Source organism: Humulus lupulus, chromosome 7 (assembly GCF_963169125.1).
Source record: "Humulus lupulus chromosome 7, drHumLupu1.1, whole genome shotgun sequence".
Classification (NCBI taxonomy): Eukaryota; Viridiplantae; Streptophyta; class Magnoliopsida; order Rosales; family Cannabaceae; genus Humulus; species Humulus lupulus.
The window spans coordinates 188,692,664-188,715,545 of record NC_084799.1 but is presented as its reverse complement, the minus strand read 5'-3'; the positions used below and the strand labels follow the sequence as shown (position 1 = coordinate 188,715,545).

At 30.5% G+C, this 22,882-nt stretch overlaps 1 protein-coding gene across 2 annotated transcripts; it reads right to left on the bottom strand.

The window, feature by feature from the left end:
- Positions 1-1,634: 1,634 nt before the first annotated feature.
- Positions 1,635-15,321, bottom strand: LOC133788949 (MADS-box protein SVP-like). Of its 2 annotated transcripts, none has more exons than XM_062226625.1 (9): positions 15,083-15,321; positions 14,405-14,604; positions 13,695-13,776; positions 12,959-13,020; positions 12,767-12,866; positions 12,641-12,682; positions 5,268-5,306; positions 4,702-4,865; positions 1,635-1,859 (listed from the first exon to the last, which is right to left on the bottom strand). In XM_062226625.1, the coding sequence occupies exons 2-9, from the start codon at positions 14,584-14,586 to the stop codon at positions 1,841-1,843; spliced, it is 690 nt and encodes a 229-aa protein (XP_062082609.1). In that variant the 5' UTR covers positions 14,587-14,604; positions 15,083-15,321; the 3' UTR covers positions 1,635-1,840. The 2 variants fall into 2 exon arrangements, with proteins under 2 accessions (XP_062082609.1, XP_062082610.1); XM_062226626.1 differs by lacking the exon at positions 15,083-15,321 and adding an exon at positions 14,681-14,938.
- Positions 15,322-22,882: the final 7,561 nt, after the last annotated feature.

The window sequence follows — 22,882 nt, the reverse complement described above, 5'->3', positions numbered from 1 at the left end:
TGTAAATTAAATAAATGGCTTTAAATGCCTATAATCAGATATAAAAGGAAACGTCCCTGAAGACCAGGAAACGCATAACTGATCAAATAACATCCCACGATTCTAGGGGATTTACATTAATAAATGAGGATTATATCTCATATTTATAATACTTGTAAATATTCAAAGTGATTATTGCGTATCTCCAAGGCTTTAGTCTCCCAGGTTTCCTGTCACCTTTGAGCTGGAGACATCTTCTGAGGTCACTCAACCTGTTCGAGATCGTATGCGCGTCGAGCTCGGGAACCCTAATCCGAAGTTGTCTCCGAAGATGAATGTGTTCCTGGAGCTATCTTTCGAGATCATGAACTCTTCGAGGTCACCATACTCGAGATCGTCCATATCCTGCAAGCTCGGTATATGATCCTGGAGCTTGCTTCCAACCTTATGAGTCCACTTATTTGCGAATCCAACTTTCGAGGTCATAATTAACATGGCTCGAAATCTGGGTATAACAGCTTGACTAACCCTTACAACTGGGAATTTTTCACCAAGGTATTTCCAAACCTCTTACAATAGTTTTCCACCACCAAGGACTATCAACATCTTTTTCGGATTGTTGAAGTGCCAATCTCACTCTAACTGGGTTGTTTACAAAACCGGTGCCAACCTCACCTCAATCACAATATGGGAATGTGTTTGATATTACAAGCAAAAATCACTCTAGAAGTATGATGATACAATGAGAAACCTAGAGTGATTAGCAAGCACACTTAGAAGAAATAAATACAAATTTTGGCTCAAGTGTGTGAATATGTGTTTGGATGATTTAAACTTTGGGAGCTCTTTGAAACCAATGGATTAGGTTTGATATATGTAATAAATGCTCAGCCAACCACCAATTTTGAGTGAAAAACGAGTTTATATAGAGTTTGGGAAAAAACTAGCCGTTTATAGCCGTTAGGGGTTATTTTTTTATGCTGCCTGCCGCGAACCGGAAGTCCAGATGGGGAACCGGAATTCCGGTCTGGGAGCAACCGGAATTCCGAATGGCAGACAAAGAGCAAAAGTTCAAAATATGCATATTTTCCCGTTTTTCAATTCTTTATAACTTTTAGCTCGTTTATCCGATTTCAAAAATTCCAATTGCGTTACGACTGTATCGGGATGTATTTTCTTAAAAGTGAATTTAGGATGTCTAGTTCTCATTTTGAAAAATCACCATTTTTAGTACGTGAATGAGCCAAATTTTATACTTATGACTTAAAGTAAACTTGCAATCACTTTACAAGACTAAGAAATGAAATTAAATCTTTATCTTGAGTTTCTTGAGTCTTGAAATCCATTTTGGGTCATTTCCGGAAAATTTGGTAAAATGACCATTTTGCCCTTGGTCATAAGTTTGACTTTGAAATGCTAATTCACTTTGGTTTTTGCTACAAAATCAACAAATACTTAGTAAAAAATAATAATAAAATATTTGTTAATCATCAAAACAATGAGACTTAAGAGTTTGGGTCAACATGATCATATTGACAAAATTTTATCTATAAAATCTGAGTTTAGGGTACCAAATATGTATGATTTTAAAATACAAAGTACTATATGAGCATTATTGAAAACAGAGGGTACTAAAATAATACTTTGCAAAAATATAAGGTACAAAATAAGTATATTCCCTTTTTTTCAGCATTATAAATGATAGAAAATATAAGATATATTTGGCAACATATTTTATTACACTTGTCTTATTTCAAATGAAATTAATTACACTAAACACTTTTAATCAGCATCTGAAAGCCTCAGCTCTCATAATAAAAAATCTAACTACATACAACTACTGATGACCTGCCTTTAAACTTCAATTGGGGAACGGTAACCTGCAATAAATGAAGGAAAAAATGTACCCGTAATTAAGGACGATATTTTTTATATAAAAATAGTTTTTTTTTGTCAATTAATAAACTATTTCAGACAGAATATAAAGCATACAGCATATGTATATATTGGCATGTAAAAAAGTATAGTACTTTGAGGTTTTGCTTATTGGATTCTATTTTTGTGACAAAGTGCAATATAGTAGTCTTATTTCGCCTGCCACCAACTCATTACTTTTCTCTATTTGTATGTACCTCTTATCGGTCTTGTAAAAACTAAATGTCCTTTCTACTCTCTATAAATACAAGTAATGATTAAAAAAATTTAAATGTTGATATACAATTTTTTTTCACTTACAATTTAAGAGCATCAACACTCAGCATTTTTAAAGAGTGTCAAAAAGTTGGTTTAACGATATACTTAGCACATTTTACAAAATATCAGAATTGACACATAATAAAAATGGTGCTAAATTTAATCCAAAATATAACACAAGTCAAATTTGACACATTTATATTTTTTTATTTACTATATTATCATTGATTATTATAATTAAGTAATTGACAATTAATGATCAACTATATATTATCTTTTATTTATTTTTTAGTAACAAATTTTTTGGAATACATAATTTGAACAGTAAAAAATAAAAATAAAATAATTTTTATATGTTTTTAATAAATATTTAATTAATTATTGATTTTTTGTGTTAAATTGCATCTGGTGCATTGGAATATAATTACAAATATTGAACAAAATATAATATTAATTTATTTTTTGTATTAAATTTAACACAAAATTTACATATATAGTCTAATTAGTATTAATATGACAGATTGTCAAACCACATCCGATTCCAAATTAGTCCTTTTTATTTTTTTTTATTCTTTTATCTCTTGTAAAAATTTAAGATAAAAGATTAAAAAAAAAAAAAACAATGTTCCTTTCACACACACTCTCTTTCTGTATATATAATTATTACTAGAAATGTTAACCTAAAATTTAAATGTTCATACACAATTTCTTTCACTTAATTAAAATAACTAATGTGGTTGACACAACTTCTGAAAAGCACTTGTGTGGTTGACAACTTTTAAACCCTTAAAAGTTCTTTTGAAAACTTAATTGAATATTTCAATAAAATATATTTTTAGCTTTAATAAGCTATTTTTAGAGATAAGTTTTCAAAGACTACTGTAGAAAATAGATGGTGAATTAATAAATAGGATATTTTGCAACTAGTCCATTCTAATTATGATTATATATTTCAGAATGACTTATTTTACAAGTGTCGGACGAAAATATTTTTTGTTGGAGAGCTCCTTGTTAAATATTTTTAGCTAAGAGATTACTAGTATAAATTACATATGTAACTTTTATTGAAAATATAAATTGTGAGAGGTTATATGATAAAGTTTAAAAATAAATGTGGTTTTTTGAAGGAAAAAACAAAATTTATAAGAATGATTCAAGGGTCTTTTGGTTATAATTTAAAAATAAAAACGTGTTAATATAAAAAAAAAACAAGCATATCATAGAAACCACTGCTCAATTCTCTGCAAAATAATCTTTAATTATAAAAATCTTCTATTATATTTTTTGACGCATAGAGTACTTAAACAAAAATATATTAAGCGTGTTATTTTACAAAATATATATATTTATATATATAGGACAATTATTTTATAAGGGTTTCACTTTAAGTCTTACCGGTAGGACTCTCAGTGTTTCTTGACCCGTGAACAATTTTCGGCGCGATTTTTTTTTATGACCATGTATATTATAGCTATTTAGAGCATCTTGCAAATTTTTAGAAAATTCCGAATAGTTTACAGTACCGAAAACTAGATTCAAACATGTTGTTTTCCACTCGCATAAAAAAAATTAGTCACGCGTGCAACATGTTTGAACCTAGTTTTCGGTATTGTAAACTATTCAGAATTTTCTGAAAATTTGCAGGATGCTCTAAATAGCTACAATATACACGGTCATAAAAAATCGCGCCGAAAACTGTTTACGGGTTGAGAAAATGAAGCCCTATAAAAGAATTCTCATATATATATATATATATCAACAAACTATTTTACAAAATGATATTGGAAAGAAAAGTGACATTTACACACAAATATATAATAACACTATTTTTTTTTGTTAAAAAATATTATTACATATCTTTAACTAAAATGATTTTTTATTAGTTCTACTTATAAAATTTAAGTTTTACTTAGTACCCAATTCTAATAGATTTAAACTCTATTTTTTTTATTATTTATATTGAGTTAAATCTAAAAATTATGTAACACAACATTTAAAAATATTCACTTAAAAAATTAGTTATATAATATAAAAAGAAAATTTATTGTATTTTTTTATTAATTTTTCATAAATTTATACTTGAAATTGTATTAATCACCTATATTTTTTATTTAATTATTTATTTTATTTAGAAAAATAATATTTATAATTTAAATTTTTGAATTTTTAATAAATGATGTATATTTTTATTATTGTTTGAATATATAAAAATGGCGTACAACTCAAATGTAATATGGAAATATACGAGTGTAATTATAAATGTAGCTCTCCTTTTAAAAAAAATGTTTATTTTAATTAATTATGGTTAATAAATAAGTCAAATTATGTGTAAAGTTTAGATTAAAAAAATTCTCCAAATTATTGCTCATATAAAATATATATTTATATATATATATTTATTTATTTGGTGTCTAAACTATTGAAAGTATCATTTTGACGTAACTTTCCTGCTTCTCTTGTTAGTTATACTCTTTTAATAATATTTGAAATGTGATATGAGATTGAATTAATAATTTACAAATTACTTACCCCAGTTTGAGAGTAGTATCTGAGGAGCCATGATGATGATGATGATGATGATGATCTTGATCAGGTTGAGGAGCAGAATTCTCTGTATTGAACATATTATTATTTGAGGTTGAGTCAATTAAGCTTTTCTCAAATGCATCTCCAACTTTTGCCACATTTGTTTTCTGTCATAGAAAATATTAACCTCTACCATTAATAATTAATTCTAATGAAATATTATTATTAATATTAAAAAGAGATTCTTGAAGCTATATCTGGAACCGAATTAATAAGGACCTAAACAAAATTAATATTGCTATTTGGCACTTTAAAGTGACCAATATCATACGAAGTGATACCTCATAATTGGTTAGTGATACCCTATAATACTTATTAAATTAAAATATGTAGGATCCAATATTGAATTGCATCAATAGTGATACGTCATCTTCTTGTCATGTTGGGCACTACTAATGCCCATTAGCAATTCTCAAACAAAATAATACACAACATCAAATACAAGAAGATTATTAATAATAGCTAGCAGAGCAAGAAAAACAAAGGAGTGTGTGTATAGTATTAATTACCTGTTGTAATCGGTGGTTATCTTCCAGTAGCTTGATTCCCTTCACATATAATTAATGGAGATTATTATTAATAATAGCAAAGAAAGAAAAATGAGATATTTTTTGTGATAGAGAATTGTTTGAGACTTTTCAGCTTCTTCGTAAGTACACCTAAATGAGTAATTAAATACACTTGTTTATGTTGTGAAATATGCCAAGTTATTGAGCAAGAAAAGTAAGAATGAGCACAAATTTAATTACTCGGTTCAATAAAAATTTGATGCATGTTAAATATTTAAGGAGGACACTCATATTTTACACCACAACTAATAACATGAATACATGACAAAAGATTTTGAGTGTGGGTGGCATTACTCATAACTATTCTATTACTTGAATGTGAGGATGAATCAAGTCTGCTAGGACACTATGTATCTATACACTTTAAACTCTTATATATTCCACAAAATCTTCATTCTCAGATAGTTGGTTTATGAACAAGTCACTTGTTAATATAAATAGCTGTCATATTTCATTGTGAATTACAAAACCTTTTTCATTCTAATTATTTCTAACTGTGGTTTGGGAAGGTTCATTTATTTTTGCTCTTGGTGAAAATGCAGCTGTAAAGCCTATATCTATAAATATATATATATATATTTAAAAAAAAGATTCATGATTATTTTAATATCTCTTTTTAAGAAAACTTTGCAAAATTAAAAAATTTAGTCCTTAAGCCCTCTCTAAATTAAAAAGAGTTATGGTGGTCTTGGCTTAACCTAAGTGGTTCCACAATTCTTCTTTTATTGAGATAGACAAAGGTTCAATCCCTCTTCCTACCTGCTATAATCCTGGCCACTATAAAATCTGGTTCTGCACTATGTGTGATGTTTGAGCGGGATGCTCATCATATAAAGATGATAATCCATTTAAGTATTTGTAAGAAGAGTTGTTGAACACAGATTTTTTATTTTACTTTGTGTTTGTAAATCTAATTTTTAAAAACAGTTAATTACTAATTAGTTGATTGCTTCAAATCTAGACAAGTTCCAATGAAGTTGGTGTTTACACCGAACTAAACAATTCTTATCTTGCATTCATTCAAATCGATCTTAACAACTAGAGTTCAGTAATAAAAATCTAGGTAAACAATACTTAAGTAGCAATCAGACTTGCATAAACCAACAATAATGTTTTACAATCAAGAAGAAGAAAAATTAAAATTCTAAATTCTATATTTTATATATATACACATCCTTATAATTATCAACACTCCGAGATCATGAATGTAACGTTATTCGTCTCCTGAAAATTAATGCATCATTCCTCTCCTGCTATTTTGACTTTAGGATTCAGTAAGCATAAGCTATGAAGATAGCTAGCTTCTTTCACATGTACACTACTACTTAGTAACGAAATAGTATATATATTTCTCTATTCTCCAGAATATATAAACAAGACCAAACCAGATATATACATCTATGCATATATATATATATATATACATATATGCATCTATGCTATTATAGTTAAAGATGAGGATTAACAGAGCGTGTTAGAGATACATTGTTGAACACCACAACACGTGAAAACGTAATTACTTTATTATTACAAAAGTAATTACATCAAGACTTGAATACAATATTTTCTCACAACACACTCTAAACACTTACACACTTTGTTTTGGAGAACTCACTTAGCAATTTCTCTCATACTCTTTTTAGACACACTTATATAATACTTACTTAGACTCACACTTTTGGGACACTCACTTTGCTACTACCTTGGACACACATTACATTTGTATTTATAGGCTACAAAGGAAACATTCAAATCTTTCTAGAATTTTCTAACTTTATAATTTATTTAACTAATTTCTAACTTTTTCTAAATGATTCTAAAACTCTCTATATATTGTCTAATTAGTTCTAAGTTTCTTCAAGAGTTTTCTAGAATGTTCTATGTTCTTCCTAGTATATTCTAGAACATTCTAGAACTCTAGAGCATTCTAGATACGGTAATGACTTTTAACACTTCCCCTCATTACCGAATCTCTAAGCTTCTTCTCGTTTGACGAGGTTTAGTTGAGTTCTGAATTTCAAAAACTTGATTGTGCTTAGTCCTTTGGTGAATATGTCAGCAACTTGATCATCTGTGTTGATTTGCTGCATCTCTATTTCTTCTTGAAGCACTTTTTCTCTCAGAAAATGATAATGCACTTCCACGTGCTTTGTCCTTGCATGAAATACTGAATTTTCTGCTAAGCGAATAGCTGACTAATTATCACAATAAAGCGGCATTGCATTGTCTGTAGATTGGTGTAGATCCTTCATTAGTTGCATCAACCACATACTTTCCTAAGCTGCCATTACTGCTGCTCTATATTCTGCTTCAGTGGTTGACAAGGACATTGTTGGTTGCCTTTTGCTACACCAAGATATAGCTCCAGATCCAAGCTTGAATACATACCCAGTAGTTGATCGACGGGTATCATGATCTCCAGCATAATCAGCATCACAATATCCAACTATCTTAACCTCGTCATCTGTCTTATATAAGAGACCATAGTTAATGGTATCTTTGACATACCTCAGCATTCGTCGCACTGCTTCCGAATGAGGTTTCTTTGGGTGTTGCATATACCGACTTGCTACACCAACTGCATACGAGATATCTGGTCGAGTCAATGTTAGATAAATTAGACTACCAACCAGCTGTCGGCACATTGCTCTATCTTGCAAGTCCTTCCCTTCATGCGCGCATAACTTGGCATTAGCTTCCATAGGTGTTGAGATGGGCTTGCACTCGAGCATTCCAAACCTTTGCAATAAATCTCTTGCGTACTTTTGTTGACAGAGAAATAAACCTTCCTTAGTTCGGCCAACTTCTAATCCAAGGAAGTGTTTCAATTCTCCAAGTTCCTTTATTTGAAAGCAAATTGACAGGTTCTCCTTTATTTGGCAAATTTCTGCTTCATCATCGCCAGTGATGATGAGGTCATCAACATATACCAAAACAACTGCGATCTTTGCTTCCTTTACTTTAACAAATAAGCTTGAATCTGCACGTGCCATGACATATCCACTCTCCACTAAGAACTCAGCAATCTTACCATACCATGCTCTTGGAGCCTGCTTCAATCCATAGATCACCTTTTTCAGTTTACAAACATACTTAGGATGAACTTTATCCTCAAATCCTCTTGGTTGGACCATGTATATTTTTCGATCTAGCTCTCCATGTAGAAAGGCGTTCTTCACATCCATCTGCCATAGTCTCCAGTCTTTACATGCTGCAAGTGCCAGCAGGACTCGTACTGTTGTAATCTTGGCAACTGGGCTGAATGTCTCATCATATTCTAGCCCTTACTGTTGAGAGAATCCACGAGCTACTAACCGGGCTTTATATCTCTCAATCGATCCATTAGGACGAGTTTTTACCTTGTATACCCATTTGCAGGAAATGGGTTTTACTTTCTTTGGTTTTGGCACCAGCTCCCAAGTTTGATTTTTCTCTAGAGCACTTATCTCTTCTTTCATAGCTTCTATCCATTTGATATTCTGGGACACTTCTTCATATGTATCTGGTTCTCTAAAATTTTCTTCTTCGGCTACAGCAGCATTAGCATACTTAGGATTCGACTTCCGTGCTGTTGTTGATCTCCGAGGTTGTGGGCTTACTTCTTCAGGTTAAATATCAATTGCATCGTCTGCTGCTCTTTGATGCACTCCTGTTTGTCAGGGACTTTGTGTTGCCTCTTCGTTGTCTTCCTCACTTTCTTTTTCTTCATCCATTTTTGGAGTCGAATGTAGCTCAACAATTTGCTCCCCCATCTTCTTTTGCAAATTGTCTTCAATTTCTCTAGAATCTGGTAACTCTTCTTTTTATGGTGACCACCATGATGAGGCTTCATCAAATACCACATTCCTTGACATATAACATTTTCCATTATTAGGATTGCAGCACTTCCACCCTTTCCTTTGGCTATCGTATCCCACAAAGATACATCGAATTGCCTTCTTGTCAAATTTGCTACGTAGATGACTTGGCATGAACACGTAGCATACACAGCCAAACACTCGAAAGTAACTTACTGCAGGTTTACAACCCCACAGTTTCTCAAAGGGTGAAACGAACCCTAACTTTGCTTGGGGAAGTATATTGATCACATGAGCTCCTGTCTTCATACCTTCTGCCCAAAATCTTCCTGGAACATTCTTCACATGTAGCATGCTTCTACATGTCTCTGCAAGGTGTCGATTCTTCCTCTCAGCTACTCCATTCTATTATGGTGTATTGGCACATGTGAATTGATGGCGTATGCAGCACTCTTGTAGGTACTGAGAAAATTCATCTGATGTGTATTCACCGCCATTATCTGTTCCCAGACATTGAATTTTCTTGCCAACTTATCCTTCGACTATTTCTTTGAATTATCTAAATTTTGAAAAAGTTTCGGACTTTTCTTTTATAAAGAACACCCATACGTACCGCGAGAAGTCGTCAATGAATGTAACCATGTACCGCATGCCGCTGATTGATGGTTGCTTGACTCGCCCGAATACGTCAGAATGGACTAGCTCCAACGATGCTTTGGCTTTGAACTTTGAGTCTTCATACGGTAATTGATGTGCCTTACCGTATTGGCAGCCAGCACATACAGTCTCTGTTTTAACTCCAAGTTGAGGAAGACCCTTCAGCATAGATTTCTTTATCATCACCTTGAGTTATGATAACTGACATGTCCTAGCCTTGCATGCCATAAAGCTGTTGTTTCGTTCTTTCGAGTCTTGCCTACATAAGCAGACTCTGCTGACATTACATAGACAAACTCTAAATGTCACCTTTTCATCATCGGTGTTCCAGAGATCTTAAGGTATTGATATATCTTGACATCATGAGGACCGAATATGACGTGGTGTCCTGATGTCGTAAGTTGCGCTACTGACAGTAAGTTTTTCTTCATTCCAGGTACATGGTAGACATCCTGGAGTGATACTTCCTGTAAACTGAATCGTGGCACTATTTTTGTTTTACTGATATGGGCAATCGGTAATCTTGAGTTGTTGGCTGTCACTACCACGCGACCACCTTTGTACTCGGTCATGTTTTGCAACTTCTCTTTGTCCCCTGTCATATGATTTGAGTAGCCAGAGTCAATTATCCAATCATTATTGTAGTCGATTGGTCCAGGAACAGTAACTGCTAGAGCTAATTCTCCTTCCTCCACAGCGAAAGATGCTTCAGCGTCCCATTCTTCATCGCTTGCTCATCCTACGTTTGATGTGACTACATTGCCCTATGCTGTTTTCTTCTTGGACCAACAATTTTTAGCAATGTGGCCCTTCTTCCCACAGTTGTAGCATTTACCATCAAATATATTGTTACTCTTAAATTGGCCACATGTATGCATGTACTACATACACATGTATGCTTTCATTGTCGAATGCCTAGTTAGTGTACATAGAAACTCGAATGAACGAATTTGTTTGTTAAATGAGCAAAGATTACACTATATTTGAGAGATATTTATAGACCTTGTACAAAATTTGATGTATATATTGGTTACAATGAGAAAATATGGGAAAAGTGTTTGATGCAAGGAAGAAAGAGTGAGAATATATGGACCGAGCTTGCTTAATTTTTTTTTAAAAAAATATAGGTTGCTTGCATAAACTAAGCTAAAATCCACCCTCAAACTCAAGATGTTGGTTAAAAACCAAGTTGAGTTTGGATGGCAGATTAAAAAAAAGTAGTGGGATGAGCAAATTTGTAGCAAAGGCAACAATGCACAAGCACCAAAAGTAGGCTTTTGACTGAATATAGAAGATCCAACAAACGTCGATGATAAACCAAAAAGTTTCTCCAAAAAAAGGTGTGTTAAACTTCCAAAAGTTGTTGAAGATGAAGCGACAAAAGTTTGTGGGGAATGAAAAGGGTGAAGATTAACTAGAGTATAGCACAAAAATACCAATTGACATGCCACCCAAAAATGGAACTCCTTCTTAATTAACAAACCAAAGGGTTGTGCTACAAAAGAAAGTGTCGAACTTCCAGAAGTTAATGAAGATGAAGCACCTAAATGTTGTGGTGGATGGAAAGGGTGAAGATTAAGTAGCACCAAAAACACCAGTTTTCTTGTATGTGAACCAAAGGGGTTGTGCTACAAAAATGTTTTTGGAAACAAAAGAATTGTTAATGTCATTATTATGTTGTCCAAAAATTGATGGAGAACCAAACAGGCTACAAGATGATAGTCCGAAAGGGTTACTAGAAAGACGTGCATAAATTTGGAAGAAAAAGTTTGAGGACGAGAATCTATTAGCTAAAAGAGCATAAAGTCATATAGGTAAGATGAGTTTCTAATTAATGATTAAATGGTGAAGCAAGCTTAGTAAGGCAAAAGACCAAGGCAAGGACGAGTTGCTGATGTTTAAACACGGAACACAAATTGTTGATGGCATAGTAATGATGTGAGATATGACAATAATATAGCATCATAATTGACATGACTATTTTCATATGTTATAATTTGGGTATCAAAATTTTCTAGGAAGTAGGGATTGGATCAAAAAGCTTGGAACTAACGTCTAAGGTCTTAACTAGTTGTTGGGCTTTTTTAAAAAAATAAAAAAAAAAAGGAGATTTTGTAACCATATCGTGTTGGTATTGTTGGTATCAAAGGTTATATAAACTTGAATGAGCTAGAATTTTGGAACCGATCATAACCTAGCTATTAAAGTGTCAAACATCGAATAGATGTGAGGCTATGAACCAACATATAAGATCACACATTACTCACCCATGTATTTTATTAAACCCTTACTCTATATACATATATAACCTTTCATTATCTAATTCTATAAACTCTTCTCCTACAACTAACATCCATACTTCTATCAAATCTGAACTAGTTGGAAAGAAAAAATATATAGTTTTCTTCTCTAGTTGATGACAACCAAACCAATGCGTGAAAAATTCTCATAATACCGTGATTGTTGCGTGAAGGTATATTTTTAGCTTCGAATTTTTGAAAAATATCAAGAATAATTTGAGGAGCACTTTTTGAAAAATATCAAGAATAATCTTGTGATAATTTTGGATCTGGTGCCATGTAAAAATTAACTAGTTCAATAACATTGTAATACGAATTTGAACTAGTGAAAGACAAAAAATGTAAGTTTTCTTTTTAGTGATGACCATCAATGCGTAGATTACAATCAGAATATGATGAACATCTAGTGTCGGTGGGAGGAAGAAATGATTGAGGAAAGAGTGAATTTATAGACTAAACTTGATTTAAGACAAATGTAAAGAAAATAAAGTTGATTGCATAAACCATGCGAGATGACACGTAGCAAGACTAAAAAATGAAAAGTTCTGTTGCATCTAACCTTCTTTTGAAGAAATGTAATCTCTTTTAGACTCTTTTGATCCTGAAACATGCATAATCAAAAACAAATTATGATATATGTATTAATTGATGTGTATATATCTATATATAAGAAGGATCATCAAACCTTAAATTCAATGACACGGCTAAAGCTATTCTCAACTAATTTTTCTAGTTGCTTTAATTCTTCAAGGCTTAGTTCTTGAAGGTCTTCTCCCTTAATGTACCTGTATGTGTTTACATTAGTTATTAGTTGATTATATATATATATATATATATATTTAATTATCTATGCACATGTGTGTGTATATGTACGCACCTAAGTTCCTTTGTCTTTTTTTCAAGCTCCTTCCTCAGTGATGCATATCGTTTTCTTTCATTCTAAAAGGATATATATCAAGGATTAGTCAAGCTATATAGAAGGGTTGCTTCAACAAATAACAATAGAGACCAACATATAGAATTTTTATTTTTTAGATGCATTAATATGAATGGGTTTGAGTAACTATACTAATTTGTATTAGAGAATGAGTTTACAAAATTATGGCGATTTGGGTATAGAGAGATGCAATTTTGCTGAATCACTTAAAATATTGTGTTTATCTTGCTAATTAGATGGATTTTTATTGACATTTATACTTGTTTTTTTTTTATGTATGTACTTCTGTTTCATGATGCTGGTTCGTATAAGGTGAGTAATTTTAATCTATACTCAAAAGTAGAAGTATTATGTAAATGTACATGTATATGTAAATATAATATGCATGTTTAGCTCCTATCATAGATGTATTAATACATGTAAACAGTTGTATCTGAATATATAAAAATGTGGTATATAAATATGACGAAGTCAAGTAACTGTATATATATACAAACTAATTAACATGATCTTTATGTATAAAAGCATAAATGTAAATTAAACATTATATATGCATAATGCATAGATTTGTTTTAGATGAACGTATACGTAGAAAACAATGATGTATGTGCTTATAATTTTATATTATGACTATATATATATATATCTGTGTATATGTGTGTTGTCATGTACGTACCTCAAGCAAATCAACAGATGGTTGGGTCACTTTTTGAGGATTTTCTGAATGGGAATTATGCCTTTCAATCACTTGTTGCGTACTAATTTAATTAATACAGACACTTATTAGCAAAAACAAATCATAATCAACTTAAACTTTATTAGATAGTACATAACATAAAACATATAAGATACTTATATGTCCTTAATTATATTCTTAACTATATAAGAGATATGGGTAGTTACCAAACTAACTCATTAAGTTCACTATATATATATAGATTCAAACATATATTTATATATAATCAACTTCATACAGCTTAATTATATAAAGCACAGTATATAAAACTGAAGCAGTGGGGATTGAAATCATAAATAGCTAAAATAAAGTAAAACAGCATTGATAACATTCTTATTTCTCAGATCAGAAAGTAATAGATCAAAGTACGTACTAATCTTGGGAATACAACACAACATATATAGACAAGTACACCATGGAGGAGAGGAGATTAATTAATCACATGAAAAGTCACAACTTAATAAATGGTACATAAATATACAAGACAAGACAAGACAATCACTGCTTCAAAACCTTGTTGTAACAGTTAATTAATCCACCATTAATCAATAATTATATGCTTAAGTTTCTACCGTCATTAAGCCCAAAAATGAAAAAGAAAGAAATATAGAAGAAGAAGAAGAAGAAGAAGAAGAAGAAGAAGAAGAAACCTTGAGCTGGCATAATCATAGAGCTTTCCAGTAGTTGAAAACACAATGAGAGCAATCTCAGCATCACAAAGAGTTGAAAGCTCTAAAGCCTTCTTGAAAAGCCCTCTCCTTCTCTTAGAAAACGTCACCTGCCTTGCCGTCAAATTTTCTATCTTCTTAATCTCTATTTTTTGTCTCGTCATTATATATTCTGATTTAATCTGAAACAAAACTAACAATAAAAAGTCTATATATATATAACCACTAGTACTATTAGCTAGATCAAACCAAACTTACCCAGATGAGAAGAACAAATCTCCCTTCTGGGACATCATTAAAGGCATAAAAACAATGGGTACTTTACGATTTACACAATGAACACTCATGTGAACCAAATCTAAACAAAACATTACGGAAACTATGGTATATTATAATTATATATATAGTACTAGTCACATGAGGACCAACAAGATAGTACGGTCAACCCTAACTAGTTCGTATTAGTAGAAGATATGGATATCATAATATACTGCTCCATTATGAATAACAACAAGTTAACATTTGAAAGCTGATAAAGGAAAAAGAAAAGGAAAAAAAAAACTGAAAATAATTCCTGGAAAAAGTACCAAGTTAAAATAAAATAAAAATCTTTTCAAGATTTTCTATGTACGTTTTGAAAAATTATTCACAAAATTTTACCTTTATTTTCTATACTGGTAATTTGTAGACACCCCAAGTCTCAGGTATCTAATATTACTCCAAGGTAGTCCTTTATAGATAGCACCAACGACGAACCCAGTTAACAAATGAAAGCCACCAATTGAAGTGAGAGAGAGAGAGAGAGAGAGAGAGAGAGAGTAAACTAAAGGCAAGAAAAGAGAGAAAGAGAGAGAAAATATGATTCCTTTTTGGGCCAGACCAAACAAAGTTAATGTCCAACTGCAAGTTTTGAAAAGAAAATATGGTATTTGATGAGAAGGTTTTGATTTATAAGTTACCATTTATGTATTTTTTTTAATAAATAAAGATTTTATCAATGGAAAATTATTTTTATATAATTTGGAGTGGGTTATTATGTTTTTAGTGAGATAAGAGGAGTGTTACTATTTTTAAGCGTATAATTAATTTTATTTTAATAATTAATTTAGAACCTTTACTCTGTGGAAAAATGTGGGACTTACTAATTATTTCAGGATTTTTTGGTAATTTTTTTTATCAGTTTGTGCGATGATAGTAATTTGTATTTCCAAAATTAGAAATTTCACTTTATGTTTTCAATTTCAAGATTTTGTTTAATGAAAATTTACTCTTGAGTTGAAGTTTCTCTAAAGTAGAATGAAAGGGACGCACAGTCTATCATTTGTCAAACTTTAAATTCTAATTGAAATTGAAATCAAAATATAAAAATCATTCCCCAAAAAAAAAGTATAAAACACCATTTAAATATAACTTAAAGAAACTTGTATAATTCGTTCTATTTATTTTATATTATCTACATCGATCTACGTCTAAGGTTACATTTTGTAACTCCATTTTTGTCATTTTCTGTTTGTTTTAGTTTTATCCAAAATTTATTCAAACTGATAGCACATTCTTTCGTTTTTATTAAGATCACTTATGCTGCTAATAAAGAATAGGTCATTACTTTGTGTACAAATAAATAAATATAGACATTTAAAGTTAATTAATAAATTAAAGTTATAATTAGAATATAATAAATATATATGGTGAGAATGACTTTGGTTTTCGTGCAAATAGCCATGCTGTATCGATGCACAGATATCATGACATGTTTGTACCCTCGTACCCGTCATGCTCCCTCTCTTCAATTTCTCACCCAGTTTGATATTTATATATATATATATATTATTTGCTTCTACTTGCTTGGACCACAATTGTGTTTTCATTATTATATTTTCATAAAATAAAATAAAATAACATATTAAAACATTATATTCTTTCTTGGTTTGTGATTGTGTTGTTTATTGCACCGAGTTTTATATGTCCGATTTTAGGGCCGGTACGGGAGGTTATCTTAAAATGGAAGGAAAATCTCACATTATTAATTTGTGTGATATAAGTTTTGTTTCTATTTAAACACAACTTAGTGATTTCTATGAGATTTATTCTACAACCCATCTTTGAACGTATATAGAACCACACATAATTAAATAAAAGTGAAAAATTATGCACAATCAAATACTATTTTACATTCTTAAAAAAAAACTATTTTATATAATTTTATACAATTACATTACTTTTTTCAATTTTCTCATTAATTAGAAAGTTTTCAACTTTTCATACTAAATGGTCTTCTAGTATGGGGTATGCATATTCATATATTTATATTGTTTGTAAGGCAACTATAAATTTCGCTCATGTACTGTGCAAAAACTACCCATTGGATTTTTTATTTTGTTAAATGACAATTTAGACTATACGTTTTGTAAACTAAAACAAAATTGTACCATGAACCCAATTTGGTCAAATAATTTTTCAATATGACCAAAATACCTTCAAATTTTTTAATTAATTAAATAATTAAAGATCAATTTTGAAATAGAACATGAATAAGATTGATTTTAAAATAAAAAATATCTTAAAAGCTAATATAATTTTGTTTAATCAAATAAATTTTACAATCTAAATTATAACAAAAGTTAGATTTAGAAACCCCAAATCTAAATTCGTAAACAATTTTTCTTCTTCTTTTTCTTGTTCTTCTTGTCGGTTAGACAAAATCTCCAAAATTAAACTAGAAAACTCTAAATTTATCATTACATTTTAAATCCAAATTTCATCATCACATTTCAAATCCAAATTTCATAATCAAAATCAGAGTTAAAAATCAAAATCTAAATTTATCATCACGTTTCAAAGATGTCGTTGCACCTAAACCTTGCCACCCACCTGCACTTCTAACAAACCCAAGGCCCCTGACAGCCTCTCGCACCAATAAAAAGATCTTTTAGTTTCCCCATTAATCTCGTCCCCCACCTGCACCTTCAACAAACCCAAAAGCCCCTGACAGCCTTGATTGCCAATAACCCGAGTGTGTGGTCACTCCGCCTACATCTCAATCTGAAGATCCCGAATCTTAGTACGCCATCTTCAACACCAGTTACCACTCTACCTTTTAGTTGTGCTTCTCAACCTACCATCCCTCATCTCTTTGACTCTCATCTAGTTCGACGAACCCAAGCGTCCAACAACCCCAATTCCAACCACCTGCAAAAAGAAGAAGATAATGATGAGTTTAGGCTAGATCTAGGGTTTTAGTTGAACTAGGGGAAATAGAAGAGAATAGGGAGAGAGGGAGTAGAGAGAAAAAATACAAAACTAATATATGTTTTTTTCTTTTAGATTTTTTTATTTTTTATTATTTAATATATCTTAATTAGGGTTTTTAATTATTTAATTAAAATATCTGAGGGTATTTGGGTCATATTAGAAAAATATTTGACCAAAATTGGGCTTAAGGTACTATTTTGTTTAATTTCTCAAAACACAAGGTCTGAATTATCTTTTAACAAAATCCAATTAGTAACTTTTGTACAACACAGATGCCAAAATGGTATTTGCCCTTGTTTATATTGCATATTTCTTTCTATATAATTATTAATAATGTTCAAGTTCGTATTGTAAGGTGTTCATACTCATAGTATTATTAAGTTAATTTTTTTTCTTTTCTTTTAGAAAGAGTTAAATCGAACTTTCATTCAACGATAACAAGGACATGGTCCATTACGACTCAGACACATAATATATGCTCGTAAAAGAGTAAATATAAATTTCTCGAAAGAGATGACCGACATAGGCATATAGGTCATAAATAAGGTAAAAAGAAACCTCTTCAAAATAAAAACAATACACATACAAACATATTTGGTGCTCAAATAAGACTTGATGTGGAAAATCTTTGTGTTTTCCTTCATACGACAGTTTTGACAATATATACCAATAAATGGTAACAGACAAAAATTTATCAAAGGATCGTAGGAGAACAAAATACCTTAATAATACTTCGATAAGACTTAAACAGAAAACAAAAAACATAAAAAAAAAAATCAAGAAAAAACAGATCAACAAACATTATTGTAGGCAGGGTGCACAACACAAGAAGTTGACTATATGGGAAGAATTTCCCCGAAGTGACGTGGCATGACACTTAAAAGAGAAAGTGTCGATTTGGAGGAGCGATTTCACTGGGAAGGTCAAAGTATGATTGATGAGCTCTGAGTTCAAAATGATTGAATTGATTGATGAGTTATGAGCTCAAAATAAACGAATTAATAGATGTGCTCTGAGCTCAAAATGAATTAATTGATTGACGAGCCTTGAGCTCAAAATGAATGAATTGATTGATGAGCTCTAAGCTCATAAGTAATGAATTGATTGACAAGTTTTAAGCTCAAAATGAATGAATTGATTGATGAGCTCTGAGCTCAAAATGAATGAATTGATTGGCGAAAATGAATGAATTGATTGATGGGCTCTGAGCTCAAAACGAATGAATTTATTGATGAGTTTTGAGCTTAGAACGAATGAATTGATTGATAAGCTCTGAGCTCAAAACGAACAAATTGATTGACAAGCTCTGACCTCAAAACGAATGAATTGAACGATGAGCTCTGAGCTCAAAATGAACGAATCGGAAGATGAGCTCTGAGCTCAAATTGAGCAAGGAGAATGATGAGCGTTTAAGCTCAAAATGAGAAGAAAAAGAACGTGAACAGAAGGTCAAGGAAGCCTAACATGTGGACCAATCACGATAAGCCTTTTTTACCTTATTCTCTGTTATTTTTCTATAAATAGTGAATAAGGAACTCATTTGGGGGACCTTGCACTTTTAGATTGACTAATACTAATAAGATAGTGGATTGAGAGTAGGAGAATTAGACTAACTTAAGCATCAGAGTATCTTTTTGGAAGTACTCCCCCCCTTGGTTCCTACTTCTCGATTAAACGAAGAGCATATTTATGTTGTTGGTTTAGCCAACAGAATGTATATCAATTGGAGGAACTACATCGATTAATTACGATGCAACAAATTAATATACGAACGAAGTAAATTATTGATTTGGGTAGGATTTTTATCCAAAACGAAATATGCAAATACCTTGTCCATCACCATCGTTGTCTTCTATCAATCCTCCAATCACAATGTGTGTCTTCACCACTCCCCTTGACTTATTTGTCACTGCAAAAGAACCATTACCACTAAACAACAACATAAAAAACCATCAATATGAGGCATCCACACCACACCGCCAAACTCGAGCAACACCAAGGCAATGGGTCGCAATGGTGAGGTTCTGATTGGCAACTAAGAGAGGGTGTAAAAACTAAGAGGCCATGACTAAGAATAAAGAAAAGTATTTCCAGGAAGAAAAGAAGAGAATACACTAGAACTAAAATGGTTCTTATTATTATTGTGTTAGTTATTGAATTAATATTATGTTTTAAATATTGTATTAATATGGTGTCATTTTATTTTATTGAGAAGAATTTAGAGATTTTTTTTTCGTAGCATATTAGAGATATTAGTTTCACGTTTGAAAAGTCAAAAATTTATTACACTGATAACTTGTGTACTACGAAAGGTACATACCATTTATTGCAATTAAAACTTCTATATTAAAGAGGTACATACAATTTTAGTAGTTGTTAAATATTTTCTATTTATATTTTAATTTTATCAACTAAATTAATTTCATTTATTGGTATTTTTTACTGTTTAAAAAATAGAATGTAAAAATGTGTTGATTGAACCAATTCCAACACATGTATTGTTTGTAATGATGGATTTGATAAATTTTAGTAAAAAATATACTTATTTCTCTATTAAAGAGAAGAGTTTATACATTTTTTGACTCTGTATTTTTTTTATTATTTGTTTGGACCATTTGTTTTAAAAAATTTATTTTTGGACTTTATATTTTGTAAAATGATTCAAATAGAATCATAAATTCAATTTTAATAAAAAAAATTAAATATAACAATAAAACTTTTATACAAAATGATTTTATTTTTTATTCTAAATTGTTAGTTTGATGAATTATTTGTGATTTCAATTGAGAAAACTTTGACCAAAATTAGATTTAGGGTTCTATTTGAACCATTTTACAAATTATAGGGTCCAAAAAGTAATTTATCAAAACACAAAATGCAAACAATTAATGGGACATAACACAAGATCTAAATATATATATATATACTAATTTAATACATTATTGTTTTTCCTTTACACCAATTTCGGTATATATTATGAACTGATTTACCATGTACAAAGTATTAAAAATGATATTAATTAAAGCTAAAAAAGATATTGATTAAACTATAAAATACTAATAAGTATATTAAAATTGTGTATTCCTATATTTATAAAGTTACGTTGTTAGAGGCAATATTCTAGCGTTGTTATTTCTCATTTCATGATGAGAAAACTTGATAACTATATATTAAAAATATTATAATTAACATTCTAGTACAGAGAAAACAAATATATAAAACAATTCCATTAAAATTAAAACAAAGATATAATAGAAATCAAGGCATTTCATTAGAGGAAATTATGATATCTCATTAGAGAAAATCACGTGATTATCTAAAATATATATTTACATAGGGCTAAAACTTTTTTTTTTTTGACCTTCCGTTTTGTCTCATTACTTGTTTGAACCATATGTTTCAAATTTTTTTTTTTTTACCATGTATTTGCAAAATGGTTTAAATAGATTTCTAAACTTGATTTTTGTCAAAAAATTTTGAATTAAAATCATAAATAATTTACAAAACTAACAATTCAGATCCAAAACATTATCATTCTGCCTAATAGTCATGTTATTATATTCAATTTTTTATTCAGCAAAATTGGGTTCTAGAGTCTATTTTAACAATTTTACAAAACACATGGTCCAAAAAATTTGTCAAAATACAAGGTCTAAATAGGTAATGAGACAAAACACAAGATCCAAAAATGTATAATCCATGTTTACATATATAAAGTAGGTATCTAACCAAAGTTATTTACATATATATCATATTATTGGAGTTGATATGTCCTATTGTCATTCGGAAAGAAAGCTTTGTTTATTTTACACTCGTTAGATGCTCAATTACTGATGCCTATTGGACATTTTTTAATTTTATATTGGGATATTTGCGGCGAAAATACCTAAAATTTTCACTTTGGGACACTTAAATACCCAACTCTTTTTTTTTGCAGCTAAAATACCTTTCGTCACACTTTTTTGGCATTCGTAGGTACCTGACTGTTAAGTGTTAGGTAATTTCCTACATGGTTGCATTTGATTGGTGCATGTAGATATTTTTTATTATTTTATTTAAAAAATCATTTAGATATTAAAAATTTAAATAAAAATTGTTTAAAATCTAATAAAAATTAAGAATTATTTAAAATTCTTATTTTAATTAAATTAAAATTAAAAATCATTAATTTAAATCCCTAAAAATACAAATCTAATTTAAAATAAAATATAACTCTGATTTAAAAAAAAAAACAAATCGTATATCGTCTTCTTCTTCCCCTCTCTTCTTCTTCTTCTTCTTCTTCTTCTTCTTCTTCTTCTTCTCAGGCGACGAGATCTAGGGTTTTGTGTGCAGTTCGTGCCTTAGGTTGGGGTGGGTTGTAGGTGGTACAATCTGTGTGCTACACGATGGCGTAGTTGACAGACGACGATGAGGTGAACCTGTGTGTTGCACAAAGAGAAGACAGCGATTCTGGGCTGAGGCGAGGTGACTGCATCGTTGGGGGCTTAACTCTGACGACAGATTGGACTTATTTTGGGTTAGATCTAGTTTGATTTTGGGTCATTTTTATTTTTATTTTTTTCTATTGCTGAATGTGGTAACGACAAAGTTTGGAGTCTGTGAAAATTGTTGGGTTTTGAATCTTTGAATTGAAATTGTATTGGTGAAATTTGTTTGAATCTATAGTTTTTTACGGTGGTGGTAGACAGGATCTAGGGAGAGGGACACTGGTTGGAACTAATATGTGGTAGTGAACAGTTCCTCAATATGTTGTAGGTGATGGAGATTGTTATTGTTCATTTTTTTTTTTTGGGTTTTACTGTTTTTTTTTTTCATTAGGTTGAATGAACTTGACTCAGACCGTGAAAGTGCTCAGTTTGGATGAAGAAATTTGGAATCTTGGAGTTATGTTTGATTGGATGATGTTTGGGTGTGGTGGATTTTCAATTTGTTACTGTTTCAAATCTTAGTTTCAGTTTTTTGTTAGGGGTTATCTAGGTTTTGAACACAAAAAACACGATGATAATTTTTTTTGACAAAACACTATGAAACGTTTTTAAGTTACTTTATTCAATTTGTAATTTATTTGTATTATTTTATAATTTTTTTTAAAAATAATTTAATATTAAATATATTTTTACATTTTAAGATTTAAATTAAATTTAAATGATTTTTTAAATAAAAAAAATAAAAAATGTGGATCAGTCCAAGACTTCCATGTGTGTG